Source organism: Manis javanica, chromosome X (assembly GCF_040802235.1).
Source record: "Manis javanica isolate MJ-LG chromosome X, MJ_LKY, whole genome shotgun sequence".
In the NCBI taxonomy this organism is placed as follows: domain Eukaryota; kingdom Metazoa; phylum Chordata; class Mammalia; order Pholidota; family Manidae; genus Manis; species Manis javanica.
The window spans coordinates 41,385,845-41,400,511 of NC_133174.1; the positions used below are offsets into that span (position 1 = coordinate 41,385,845).

A 14,667-nucleotide genomic window follows, 5' to 3' on the forward strand; every position below is an offset into this window, starting at 1 on the left:
TCTTTTGATTTTTTCCATCGTTTAAAAACATGTAAACCAATCTTGGCTCTGGGCCATACAAAAATAAGCAGTGGGCTGAATTTGACCTGCAGGCCAGTTTGCCCACTCTTGTGCTAGAACATCACCTCCAGGGATTATCATCTGCTTGATTCACTGCTATATCCCCAACACCTAGAACAGCACCTGGCACCCAGTGTGCTCTCTATAGATGTTCCTTGACTGAGCAAGTAAATGAAGTAGGGAGTTGGGTAACAAGTTACTAAAGGAGTGGAAAAGGGAGTAAATATATGAGATCTGGCTTGGTCCTACTCTCAAGGCCTCAGTTTACCCCTGTCTGAACCTCTGCAGGCTTCCCCAAGAAATCTTAGAAAGAGATCAGAAGGCCAAGGCTAGAGTTGCAATTCAGCATCTTTATTCTTCCCCTTTAGCCTGAGGGTGATCCTGACAAACAGCTTTCACTAGGAGACAGAAAAGACTGGGCTGGGCAGAGACTCCCCAAGGACCCTGCCTCCTCCTGCTCTTCTTTCTCTTTCTCCTCCTCCTCCTTCTCCTCTTCTCCTCCCATGGGATTGGGGTTAGGGCCATGATCTAAGCTCAGCATCCCTAGGGAGGAGGGAAGCAGACCCTGCAGCCCCCTACCTCTGACAGCCACGTTAATGGGAACCAGCCACCTCCACACTCCAGGCAGGAGGGGCCCAGGAGAGCAGCCCCATCTTCCTCCACACACACAGGTGCATGTGCATGGGGCCCAGGTGGAGCAGTGCATGGTCAGTGTCCAGACACATGGCTTTGGCCTGTGGCCCAGTTGGCAAACATAAAGCCTAGACTGATGGCCATGAAGTGGACCCCCAGGACATCAAAACACAGAGCCTGTGGATGAAAGGGAGACATGTGGCTAGTTGAGTCTCCACACTGGAGCTCCTCTTGAAAATGTTCCTCAGGCCTTCCACCCTCTCCAGAGAGTGCCCCATTCATTCCTGACCCTCCTTTGTGCTCCCTCTTCTTCCTTAAAACCAGCCCCTTCCTGTGAATCCTCCTTTCATCTTCCTAGAACCCTTCAGGTGGTACTTCACTCTATCCTCCTTGAAAGTGTTCCCGATCCTCTAGTAACAGAGTTCCTTCCATCTTCCATAGCTCCCTGTATGCTAGCTCCTTGCGTGCTCCCTCTCCCTCTGTCTTCCCAAACCCTGCTGGTGCTCTGTCTACTCAGCCCCTTCCTAAGATAATCTCCTTCATTCTTCTAGACCATTTTTCCCCACCCTGCATGCTCTCTCTTCCCCCAGCCCCCTCCTGGAAATGTTCCTTCTATCTCCAGCCATTCTGGAATGCTCCCTTCTCAGAATACTCCCTCTTTACCCAGCCCTCCCCTGGAATGCTCACCTGGATCTTGGGCCAGGAATAGAGGGGCTCCACCCCAGGTGGTACAATGTGAAGGTAGAAGATGCTAGAAAGGATGAAGATGAGGCTGGGGGCTGAGGTGGACCCTGGAGGACAAGCAGGAGAGAGAGAGGAATCAACATAAGTTTGGGGTATAAGGCCAAAATTAGGTGGAGTCTGGACTGGGGTTGGGGGTACTGACCAATAACCCCAAAGATATCCCAAATGGTTGGCATGCACATGATGAGGACATTGACCAAGACAAGCAGGATGAGGGCAATGGCCACATGCCTAGGCCAGCTGAAGGCCTTGCTTAGGAACAGCAGCTGCTGCAGGGCCTGGTGGATCTGCGGCCAGAGTAGAGTGGGACACAGGTCAGGGTCCAAGTGCTACCTCCCCTCTCCATGTGGTCATCTATCTTTAACTCCACCCTTGGCTGAGCAGCCACCGATGCCTCCACCCTGTCTGAGATCCCTGATTTCCCCTCCATCTATCACTTCAACTTGTTTGACCATCCATCTGTGCCTCTATCTTCTGAACAAGCATCCTGCCTTCCTTCTGACAATCCATGCCTGTTCCTTCTGATCACCCACCAATCTATGCTTCCACCCACTGTCTGAAATCTTTGCCTCCTCCTCTTTCTGACTATTGCTGCCTCTCTCTGACCACCCATTTGTCCTTCCACCCTGAGATCCTTGCCTCTCTGGCCACCTCTATGCTGCTCCTGTCTAGTTATCCCACTTCCCCATCTGAGGTCCTTCCTATACCTCATTACTTTTGCCTCCACCTTTTTTTTGTCCATCCCTGTTTCTTCATTCTATCTACCTATACCTCTACCCTCTGTCTAACCAGTCCTGCTTCCCTCTTCTGTCCAGCCAGACACCCACGCCTCTTCCCTCTAACTGACTACCTCTGTCCCCCTGACTCTCTGTCCTGCCATCTATGCCTCTCTTCTATCTGACCATCTAATTTTGCCTCCTCTTTCCATCTGACAACTTCCTGCCTGTCCATCCCTGCCTCCTCCATCCATCCATCTACTCCCATCTCCACCCTCTATCCAAACATCCATGCCGATGCCCTCAACCCATCCATCCACATCCCTCTGCTCCATGGGCCCATCCTTGCCCCCACACACAGGGAATAGCACGACTGGCACAGTGAGAGTCACCACAAGCAGCATGGCCAGGTACACACAGAGGGTGAGCAGGTCCTGCTGGCTGTACATGTGCAGTATCTCCACCTCCATACTGCCTGGGCCATAGGACATGGGACATGAGATGCAGCATGTGGCAGTGTACCAGGACCAGTGCCCCAGAAACACACACACACATGGTGATGAGATCTACAGGTGTGATGCACACCTTCCCACTGAAAACTGATGGGTCTGAGAGCGAGCATAGAGGGAAAGTACTTGCCCAGTCCCCACCCCAGCTCCCACCAACCCTGGCCTCAGCCCCACTCACTGCAGAAGGTGAGGTAGCCAAAGGTCACTGTAAGCCCATACATGCAGAACATGGCCCCAATGGACACACTGGCCACAGCCTGCATTCTGCGCTTGGAGGGCCTGAGTTAGAGAAGTCATAGAACTGTCAGGCCCAGACCCTTGAGCTTGATCCAGGCTCCTAAAAACCAGTCCCCACCCTCCAGAGTCCCCTTATTCCAGAACTGACAGTTAGCTGGTACATGCTGGGATGCCCATCTCTGCCTACCCTGTGTGACCAGCTGAGCCTCCCTTCTCTGTCCATCCATATCTCACCCCATATAACAATCTTAGCCCATCTCCTGTCTAACTGTCTCTGCCTCTCCCCTCCATTTGACTCACTGCCTCTCCTTTCCATCTGACCATCAATGCTGTCTGATCATCCACACATGCCCAATGATATCATCCCTGCCTGCTTTTGTTCATCCAAGCCCCCCTCCATCCAACCATCTTTGCCTCCCCACTCTGTCTAGTCACACTTGTACTGGATGTTAAAAGAGTAAAATACTTAAGCCCCAATCAGTAAACAGTCACTTTCTTGTGTCCCAAGGCCTCCTGGCCACCTCAAACCCCTCCCTTGGCCTGGTCTAATTATAATCATGCTACAGGTTCCAGGACTGCTTTAGGGATTATTGGATAGTATAACTATGACTACCGCCCCATGTGCTGGCCCACCACACATGCCCACTTGCCTGCCCACTCACCAACAGAGCTCTGTATAGATGGGCAGTACCTCAGGGTGGTAGACAAAGGCAAAAGCCATAATGGGCACTGTGTAGAAAAACTGGAGGAATGGCCCAAATTCACAGGATTAGAACCGACAGGGTTCCATCCTCTCCTTCTCATCCACCCCCTAGGCCCCACCACTGTCCTCCACATCAGACACATGCAAGCCCCCAATATCTGATACCTGGCTCCACTCTGATCAGTGTACCACGAGACAGGACCAGAGGGCCTGAGTGTGATGCAAGCCCTGTACACATGCCTGCATACCCACCTGTGAGTAAACTGTGAACATCTGGGCCTCACAGTTTCTGTTGAACCCCTGGCTGGGAAGGCCTGGGGGGCTCTTGCTCTCTACTACTGTCTCATTATGGCCCACCACACAGCCAAGCTGGAACTTCTTATAGATGGCCTAGGGGAGGAGAGGTGGTAGAGAAATGAGGTCATGGAGAGACTATATCCCAATGTGCCAAACTCTCTCCCCACTTTTTCATGTCCCCTATCAAAGACTCACCAAAATGAGGAAAAACAGTATGCATGTCAGAGAAAGACCACTGGTATACCCCAGGTAGCCTGCAAGGGATAATACATAAAATGTCAGAAATCAAGGGACCCCCCCACCCCTACAGCAAATATCAAATCCTCAGCCTGGCCTTCAAGGCTCCCTCACCCCAATTATGCCACACCTTTGTACAAGTTTTTACTTCTACCTGGACCAGCCTCCCCTCCATAGAAAACTCCTATTCATCTATTAAAACTCACATTAAACAAGCTCTCCCCTGGCGTTCCGCAGACCTTGAAAATGGGGAGTCTCTCAATCTAGCTCCCCTTCTTTAACTCCACTATCCAATGACCAGTGCAGGAAGCCTCTTACCCAAGGGCCTCATGAGGGCCAGTGGCAGGATGATTACAACACTGACAATGACGATGAGGAGGTTTCCCTTCAAGAACCAGCCCCTAGGGAGACAGACAACCACAGTGACAAGCTGTCTATCAAAGAAAGTACTCAGGCAGACACTCCCAGAAGACAGCCGGACAGATTTCTGCCCATAGTCAGGGAGATGAGCTGACACCTCAGCTATGAGAAGTTATTCAGGTGGTTACAGTGATAAATGGCACAATGAGATTGACAGAAATAGCCATACTGATTATCTGACTCCCAGTCAGACACTGTCAGAGGTATACAGCTGAGAACACATGGACAGCTGAAAACTGTGCCATCAGACTCACAACTAGACATATAACCAGACAAGCAAACACTACCCAAAATCAGTCAGGTACACTTAGGTCCAACACAAGGTGCCATATACAGAGTGAGTCATGACTCTGGTGTATCTGACAGGTAGAACAACAGTCTGATGATTTGAAAGACAGGCAATGATGCAGAGTCAGACAAAAAGTCAGAAACACACATGTGTGGTTGTTTGAACAATTCAAGGTTTGTTGAACACCTGAAAGTAGCTGGGCCAATTTGCCCACATAGCCAAAGACTAAAATAGTGGCAGACTCAGCCATCCGGCCACACTGTTAAAACCAAGCTCAAAGGGTGGGATCTGCACAGGTATTGGAGCACCCAGGTAAGACAGTCAGTTAATACAGAATCAGCTGAACAAACTGGTCATTTGTTCCAAAAAATTAGTATTGAGTGCCTACCATGTTCCAAGCATTCAGAAACTCTCTTTATCATACACACAGGTACACAAAAATAAACCAACAAAGCACCATTGGCCATATATACAGTGGGAGCTTATCATAATAATTAGACACACCTAGTCACATAGACTATCAGCTACCTGAATGGTTTCAGAATCAAACCAAAAATCTAACAGAATACACAGTCAGCCATCATATACAAACAACTGAACACATTCAGCGAGCAGATGCATCCAGAATCAAACATACAGCCAGGCAGATGCATTCTTAGAACAGTCAAACCATAATACAGAGGACATATACAGTTATAGTTGAGGATCACAAACACAGAGCCAGAGAGAATTTGCCAGAATGGTTGCCAAACTAAACACAGATGGAATTTACTGGCACATACAATTGAAGCAAGACATGTATATATATATACACACATAAACATAGACCATTGGAGTCAATAACCATACACTCACAGCTAGATAGATTCAGCCAGCCTGAAGTACCCAGAATCAAAAAAAATCCACTGGACAGGGAAAACCAGAGTAAGCAGATGTCAAACATACATGGTTGGAATCACAGTATACAGGACAACACAGCTGTAGTCAGCTATCATACAGGCAGAGAACCTGCCAGTACAACAAACTGAGATCCTCAGACAGAGTCTACTGGATATGTACAGTCACATGGTCAGCTTCAGAGTACACTGGACATACAGAGTCAGCTGCCAGATGGAATCATCCAGAATAACAATCACAAAAATCAATACAGGGTCTACTGGACTCCTATAGTCAGAGCAAGTCTTACATATATTACATTGGCATCACAATACCTAGGAATCACAGCCTGACCAAAATGGCCTGCCCAGCAGTCTCAAAATAGAACACCTGGCAGTCAGCTGGACACAGAGTTGAAGATAGCAGCCAGACCACACAGGCAGAGTCAGTAGCCTGCAGGCCAGAGCCAAGGGGTGTTGTTCACTCACCTCTCAGGATCCATGTCCAGGAAGGTACCGATAACCAGGGGGAGTTCGGATTTGATGATGAACAGGTAACTAGACATGGCTGATGCAGGTTGGGGGAGGTATAAGCAGAAGAATTTCCCTAATCCCCCCACCCCATCTTCCCCAGCCCAGCATGGGGAAGCCCACTTCACCCCACCCTCTTACCCCAAGCTGATCCCCTACCTCCCAGAGTCCTCACCCCCAACATTGTGCAGACAGATCTCCGCAGCCACTACTACCTTCCCAGCAGGCCCCAGCACCCTCTGTCCCAGCTGCTGATAGGCTCAGATGCCTGGGGTGGGGAGGGCAGGAAGGAATGGGTTGTGGATCCAGGGGACCAGGCCAGGGGTAAGGAGTAATGGGGAAGAGGGTCTGGGAGCTAGGAATTTGGGGCTTGGGGTAATTGGGTCTGATTGCCAAGGTCTGGAGGGGAGAGTTAAGCAATCAGGGCGGGCTTGGGGGTGAAATATGGGAGGTGGGATCTGTGGCCAGGGACTGGTGCCCAGGGAGAAGGGTGGGGGGACTGGATGTGGGTATTGGGGGTGTGGGCAGCAGGATATACACAAAGACCATGCTGGGAGTGCAGTCCGAGATCTGGGATGGTGGGAGCTTGGCAGCTAGGGTCTGAGGATCAGGGGACATGGTGTGGGCTTCCCTGGTGAGGTGGAGACTGGGGGTTGAGGGGTGGAAATTAGAGGTGGACTGTAGTAGTTTGGGGGTGAGTCTGAGCAATGGGGCTTGATAGTCAGACTGAGGGGTGAAGGCTTGGAATTGTGAATTAGGGTACTAAGAGCCCAGACAAGGTTTGAGGGCTCCAGTCTGGGGTCTGGAGTCCAGGGACTTGAACATGGGATCTGGGGTCCTGGGTGCAGGATCTAGGGTCAGAGTGGTAGGTCTAGAGTCTGGGGTTTGGGCTGAGGTCTGCAGTGTCAGGTCAGGGAGGTGGGCCAGGGGGTCTGGGGTCCATGATCTGAGTTAAGCTCTGGGTCTCACCTACAACACCAGCACAGGTCAGCAGGATATGGATGGAATATGAAGACAGAAGTGCAATGCACATCAGCAGGGCCCTGTGGCAGATGGCACAGCTCAGACTTGGCCTCCAGGCTTCCTGCCTGCCCACAACACCCCACCCCCTATCCCCCAGCCATCTAGGACTCACAAGAAGAGGACCCCTGTGTGGGCCATGGCATAAGCCAGCCCCAGGATGCCACTGCCCATGATGGCATTGCTGAGGTTGAACACTGACATTCCGAACGATGTCTTCCCCTCGAACTGCAGGGTAAGGGGCAATACCCGGGCACACATGGGGAAAGAAAGCAGGTAAAGAGACCAGTGTTGGGGCCTGGGAAAGACTCAGGAAGAAATTACTGGAGTGGGGAGAATCCCAGGAAGGGCCATCAGAGGAAGGAAAGAGAGTTGAAGATGGGAAGAAGCTGGGAAAGCAAGAGCTAAGAAAGGGGAAACCAGGAGAAACTTTGGCGGGGAGCAATTGAAAGTGGAGAGGAACAGGGGAGGGTAGAGTAGCTTACCAGGGGCAAAACAGCTCGGAAGGGGAGTAGTTAGGGATGGAGAACAGCTGGGGCAGGAAATAGCTAGGGGCAGGGGAAACACCAGGTCGGGGGGAGTAGAGGGAAGAGAGAGCAGTAGGGGAAGAGATGAACTGGGCAAGGTGCAACTGGGACAGATCCTGTGGGGTCACTCACATCCATAAACTAAGCTGGCTTCCTTCCAGGATAGGACTGTGGCTGGGCAGGAAGCCCTCGCATTCTTGCCTGTAGCTGGAGAGGACAGGTAAAGGGGCTGATGAGAGGGTAATCCTGACTCCTGACCCCATCCCCTGGGACCCCTAACTAACCCCACAGCACTGGCAGGGATGGCTCCATTCATCTTTGGATCCTGCAGTTCCATCTTGTGGGCAGAGAAGTGGGGTTTGGGGGTGTCAGAGATGGAACAGGAGGGCTACAAAGTGGAGAGAGCAAGATGAAGGGGATAGGGGGTCAAACAGAGACAGAGATGAGGTGAGGGGAACAGGGACAGAGGGATGAGGAGACAGGAGCTAAATGAAGAGAACTGGAGACAGGGTGAGAGGCCCACAGAGAAAGAAATGGGAGAGGGTCATGGGGGAGAAATGCCAACAGTTACTCAAAGAGGCACAGAGAAAAAAAGAGGGCAGCAAGAGACAGAGGGGCAGAGAGACAGAAACAGAGAGACCACCCCCACAGCAGATGAGATTGCCATTTGGAGCTGGAGTAACCTCTCCTTCCAGACCCCAGACTCTCTCTGTCTCTCATGCTGTTTCTTTCCTTGCCCATCCCCCATGCAACCCCCCTTCCCTCCACCCTCACCGGTGGCCAGGCCTCTTATGGCCCGGCTGCCCCACCCCTCCTAACGCCCCCTACCCAGCCTGGGCCAGAGCCAGAGCCCAGAGCTGATGCAACCTACTGAAGGGGCTAGGGTGGGGGCCCAACTTGGAGACTCCCCACCCGGATGCGGCAAACTGCTCTCTGCCACAACTCTGAATAACCTCAGTAGGGGCCAAAGAGAATTCCCCAAACTGAGCCTCCTTCCAGGGATAGAAGTGACCCAGGCACCCCCATTTAACCCCCTTCTGGGGACTACAGATGTATTTTCTAGGACCCCTGTCAAGTCTTAAACATTTGTCTTCTGGCAGAAGTCAACTTTAGGAACATTTCCAAACTTGAGATCTTTCCTGGGCTTGGGGTGTCGCAGGAACCTTCTCTGAGCCCTAATTTCCCCTCTAGGGGATGAGCTCTGAGGCCTTCATCAAAAGCCCCCTCCCAAGGCCCCATGTGTTTCCTTGGGTGGGGGTGTCTCTGCAATCTCCATGCAAGCCTGGAGCCCATGTCTTCTGGAGTGTTACTGAAGAAGCCCCCAGCCCTGAGCTCACCTCGTGGAAATTCGGTATCTCAGAAACCCCCAGTCAAGGTCCCGTCAGTGCCAAAACTGCCTGCAGGAAACCCCCTCCTCAAATCCTGAATCCCCTTCCTGAGATGGGAAGGGCTCTCAAGGAGCCTCATTCTCATTCTTGAGTCCCTCTAGACACTCCCACCCACTCTGGAATCCACTTCCTGAGTGCATAGTACCCAATGTACTCCCCCTCCCATTCAATTCCCCATTAACATTAAAATGTCTCCAGAGAACCTGTATGCCCCCTCCCAGGACCCCAAACTCCTGCCTTGGGGTTTCCAAAGCCCCCCTCACACGGCCAGCACCTCGTCCTCACCTCCCTGCTCCTCTCAGCTTCTAAGGAGGAAGCAACTCACTGGGGCTCTGGGACCCCACGGCCGCAGCAGCTGGACCTGCCCCCGCCCCGCCCTGTAGCCAATCAGCTCCCCGCGCTTGCAAGGTGGCTAATCAGCGCGGCCGGCGCCTCATCTGGCCAGCAGATTTTTTTTTTCTGGGAAAAAGTTTAATTTTAATTCAGTTTCCCTCCATCTGGCTCTGGGCGGGGAAGCGGAGTCGGGGAGGCTGCCGACCCCCTCATCTGGGCCCACGTGGAGGGAGACAGAGTCTTGGGGTGAGGGGGAGGTGGACAGAAAGATTGAGGGAGTAGATTCACACCTAAAGAGAGAGACAAGGCAGACAGAGAGAACTGACTCAGGGGTCAGACACTGCAGGATGAAATAGAGGGAGGTAAAAGATGCAGAGAGGAGGGACAGGAAGAGAAACAATCTGAAATAGAGACTGGCAGGCAAGCAGAAACACAAAGAAAACAGAACAGAAAGCCCAGTGGTGTACAGGGAAGTGGTAGACAAGCAGAGAGGCAGTCTGCCTAACAAGGAGAAAGAGACATACAGACTCTGAAACAGGGGTCGGCCCATGCAGGCACCTGGAAGAAAGCGACAGGCTGGCAGACTCAGTAATAAACAGGAGACATAACCGGCAGATAGACAGGTGGACACAGCTAGACACATCCCCAAAGAGAGGTTAAGAACAGACACAGCCCAGAGAGAGACAAGGGGACAGAGGGAATGATTGAGGCAGAGAGACACCTGGAGGGACAGGTCACAACAGGCAGAAAAAGTCAGATTCAGGCAGAGAGGCAAAGTGGGTGGATGGATAGACCTGGGGACAGCTGTGGGACAGGTGCAGGTATAGACCAGCCAGGCTACTGTAAGCTGACCTCAGACAGACAGCCTAGCCTAGCCCAGAGAGGACCCTAGGTCTTGGGGGCTCCCCAGAGGCAGGGAGGGTGGGGAGGGAAGTATGGACTCACTGTCTACAAACTAGGCACACCCTGAAGACCTGGACCCCAGCCAGGGCATTGGGTGGGGCCTGTCCACACCCTAACTAAGGAGCCCTACTGTCTGTCTGTCTGCCTGTCTTATATGTGGGTCTGTCTGTTCACTCCCATCCAAGCATGTGACAGGTATGTCTGTCCCAGGCAAGGCATATGTCTCTTTCAAGGGAGTCATGAAGGGTGGACCTAGGGTCTGGGCCCAACTCAGCTGGGCAAGAGACCTCTGGGCCCCTTCACCTGCCTGCCCACCCCTGATAGGGAGTACAGAATTCCCAGAAAAGCCAGGGGCTGACTGGGGCTTCAAAGCTAGCCTAGATGCTCCCACCCCACCCACAGTTGGAGGAGGGTGAAGGATGGGGCGTTTACTTCCCCACAGTGGGAGGGAGACTCCTGCGTACTCGGGGATCACAGCCCCATCCAGACGCTCAGAGATGGAGGCAGACTCACCATCATCCACAGAGGTACAAACAAACTTGCACACAGACTCACAGCCTAGCACAGAGAGTACTGGCTGACAGATATGAACACACACAGACTGCTCATGGAGAGCCCAGGCCATGGTACAGCTGAGACAGGGACCATGGATGTAGTCAGAGTAGGGTGAGAGCCTCCAGAGGGGGCAGGGCGGGATATTTACTGTCAGAGCAATGTAACTACATGCAAGGAAACACCCCCTGCTAAAACTCTATATTAAACATCGAGTTCTAGAATCATTCTTCAGTGAGATCAGTTAATATTCCCCAGATAAAGAAGGGTAGCACATGTTTTATTATACTAATCATTTGTAACCATGTGTAAGATTCACTTTAGCATACTAAAAGGCCCAGGCCTATGTGCTGTCTTTCCTCCTTCAGATCTGACGAAGTAATTCTGCAAACTGAGCAACTAACGTAGCATGCAGACCCAGCTATCAACAGCATAGTTAAAGGCAGGAAGAATTCCATCTTAAAGATAAGATTGCATTTTGACACCCAGGAAGTTCAAGAGGCAAGATTCTTTAGCAAGTAGACAATACCTCAGCCCACCTTGGGAGCTGGGCAGGCAGCCTTTTGATATGCTCCCAGACCAAGGCACTGGTGTCCCAGAGAGAAATCAAGGCAGAAAATTCCTTACAGTTAAGTTAATTTTTAATATTCAGGGACCACTTAACAAGTTCCCACCCGTAAGTTTTTTCATGTTCTCGAAAAATCCTCAACTGCCTATAAAACCCCCTAGACAATGCACCACTACAGACTCTCTTGTCCCCTCCTGGCATAAGCCAGGAGCTCTGAGCTTTCACTTTATCTCTAAATAAAAGCCTGTACCTTGCTCTCCTACCTTGACTGTTTGTGAAGCTCATTCTTTGGCTCCGCAAACAAGAACCCCGGCATCACAGCCACACACTCACAGCTGTACAGTGACTTAGTTTTACATGTATCACCAACTCACAGCCTCAGAGCTGCACCCAGAAAGCATAGACTGACTGGGAATAGACTTACACCAATTTGCAGCCACCACAGATGCACAGACATCATGGCCCACAAACTCAACAGCCATACCCCAAAGAACCAACAGGCAAGTCACAACAGACTCACAGCCACTCACCAAGCGCACAGACAAATATGATTTCATACATCCGCCAACAACATACACGCCCAGTGTCTCCCCGACACACAGTTCCAGCTTCAGACAGCCCTGGAGGCCAATGTCCAAATTCAGGCTCTATAATGATCCTTTTGTGCACGTGAACTTGTGTATGAACTTGTGACTGCACGTAACCACATACAGCTCTGGTCACAAATGGAGCCTGGCACTCACAGGCAGGCACAGTTGTATAGACAGAGAAGGTGCAAGATATGCACACAACTGCATTCAAGCAGCTGCTACACACAACCATGGACACACACAGCCATTCACAAATCTCAGAAGCTGAGAGGAGACGCGTAGGGAGTGCATAAACAGTACATGGGCAGGAAAAGCAGGGAGTACACATACTATCATTACAAAGAGGAAATCCAGAAAACACACCTAAAGCTGCATGAAGAGGAAATGAGGGAACCAGCTAGAACACACACAGCAGCCCCCAAAGAAACACCCATAGGGCACACACACCTGTAGCCACTCACCAAGGAGAGACAAAGACGGGGCGGAATACACATACATAGGAGACTCACAGAGACAAAGAAACACATTCATCATCCATAAGCATTACAAAGGAGGCAAATAAATATCCAAGGAACATACACATAGCCCCATACAGATGAATCGCACATGCAGACAGCACCAACACACACAGTTGCCAGAAAGGAAACACACAAGTCGGACAAGCAGCCATAGGCACAAGATACAGCCAGGCAAGTAACATAGGAAGACATATGTGGGGCTGACATGTGTTTGTGGCTGAGAATACGTACAGACAGATGAGATACACTCAAGGTATTCATACGCACGCATACATGCGCGCACACAATCCCCTGTCCATCATGGTCTACTCTGATGTCTTTCTCCTCTGATACTCCTCCCCACAGAGCTATTACACATATGCGCTACAGGCCCACCAGGGAAAAAGACACCTATCAGCAGAGGCGTTGGCCCAGGTGGCTAAGGTTAGGGGGTGGGAGAGAAGTAGGCAGGTGTCTAGATTCCAAGAAAAGTCTGAATTGCCCTGTCCAAAGAACTGGTGTACCTTAGACAAAACACAGATACTCCCATCACCCGCCAGCAGCAGCTTCCTGCTCTGATCATTCCCCTCACCTGCCAGGGCCTTCCCCAGCCCTCCAACATGGCACAGAGCATGGTTACCAGGCACACAGCAGGTGCTCAATAAATGCCCCTTATCAAGTGTCATATTATCATCGGTGTTACTCTTATTTCTGCCAAGTGAACTCTTCTAGGGTTGGGCCAAAAGTTCACTCAGCTCCATAGCCCATAACTCAACTAAGTTTCAGGGCACTGCAAATAGCAGGTGTGCAACATATGCTTGGAGGAGGAAAAACAAAGGGAAAGTGAAATCTAACTGTGGAGGGCAGCCTGCTTTACAAGGAACAGATGTCTTTAAGCTTGACCAAGGCCTTGAGGCTGTGCCAGAGATAAGAGCGCTGTTAGTTCATCAAAGTAGAGCCCTTTGTCAGGGTCATTTAAGGCTGTGTTGGTTCAGTAAAGCAGACCCTTGTGAGACATTTGGGATTTCTATTGAGTCTATTAAAAGTCAGTCTGGATTCTTGTCAGTTCTTCTAAGCAGACCCCTGCTTTTCATTAAAACAGGTCACTTCTCAGCAGCCTTCAGGGAAGGGAGCCACAGAGCAAAGCAGTTAACAGCATGAATTTTCCCAGCTCTGCCACTTACTAACTGCATGGCCAGGAACAAGTTCAAAACCTCACCGTCTCAGCTCCCGCCCTGGGCATCATAATACCTAACTCAGAAGGCCAGTGGGAAAACTGAATTAAGACAGGTAGAGCACTAAGAACCCTGCTTGACACACAGTAATTGCTTGATAAAATATTTGTGAAAGGAATTAATGACTTCTCTCTGCTTATGAAGGCAGGCGCCACTGGGCTGCATTTAGAATTCTAAACTCTCGGTTCTTGCGGGCTCCCCACTAAGTCTTCCGTCCCTCAAAGCAGCCCCTGGGTAGCAAGGCTTTTTGAGTCAGTGTTTAGTTCCCTGTGCATGGACCACCCCTGTCTTTCCTTCACACAGTAAGATGCCCTCCGGTACTGAGCTGGCCTGGTAGCTCGCCCTTCCTTGACCTCTTCAGGTGGTCGAGGGGAGGACATCTTTACACTCAGTGGGGTGCTGGGTGGGAGTTGCAGGCCGACACACTAATTCGGGAAGAGCCTGGGGAGTTCAGAGCCTGACTCCCCCCCCCCCCAATATCCTGGCCCTGCTGGAGGAAGCAAGTTTGCAAAAAAATAAACATCCTCTTTGTGAGAAGCAAGAAAACAGGACATGGGAAGCGTCCCACAGGGTGAACATGGGCCCCCAATGCCTGGCACCCCCTCCTCTCAGTGGCGTGAACCCTTGCTTTCTCACATGAGCTCAAACTCTGCAGGGGTACCATGTTCCCACTGCCCCCACAACACCCTTGAACTCTGCGGACAAGCTCTGGCTCACCCCCTGGCACTCAGGGACGCCTCCAGAAGGTGCTCTCTCCATGTCTCTGCACGTCTGTCTCCGCCTCCCAGGGCCCCACATAATTG

The 14,667-nt window shown here is 51.2% G+C and overlaps 1 protein-coding gene across 1 annotated transcript; it reads right to left on the reverse strand.

Moving 5' to 3' along the window:
• Positions 1 to 390: 390 nt before the first annotated feature.
• On the reverse strand, positions 391 to 8,487 carry SLC38A5 (solute carrier family 38 member 5). The gene is given in 16 exon segments (XM_036996304.1): positions 391 to 870; positions 1,381 to 1,484; positions 1,580 to 1,724; positions 2,513 to 2,628; positions 2,841 to 2,941; positions 3,562 to 3,641; positions 3,855 to 3,992; positions 4,095 to 4,153; positions 4,455 to 4,537; positions 6,210 to 6,288; positions 6,427 to 6,519; positions 7,221 to 7,294; positions 7,387 to 7,499; positions 7,931 to 7,962; positions 7,965 to 8,005; positions 8,083 to 8,487. Coding segments are annotated over 16 exon segments (1,413 nt in total). The 5' UTR covers positions 8,136 to 8,487; the 3' UTR covers positions 391 to 768.
• Positions 8,488 to 14,667: the final 6,180 nt, after the last annotated feature.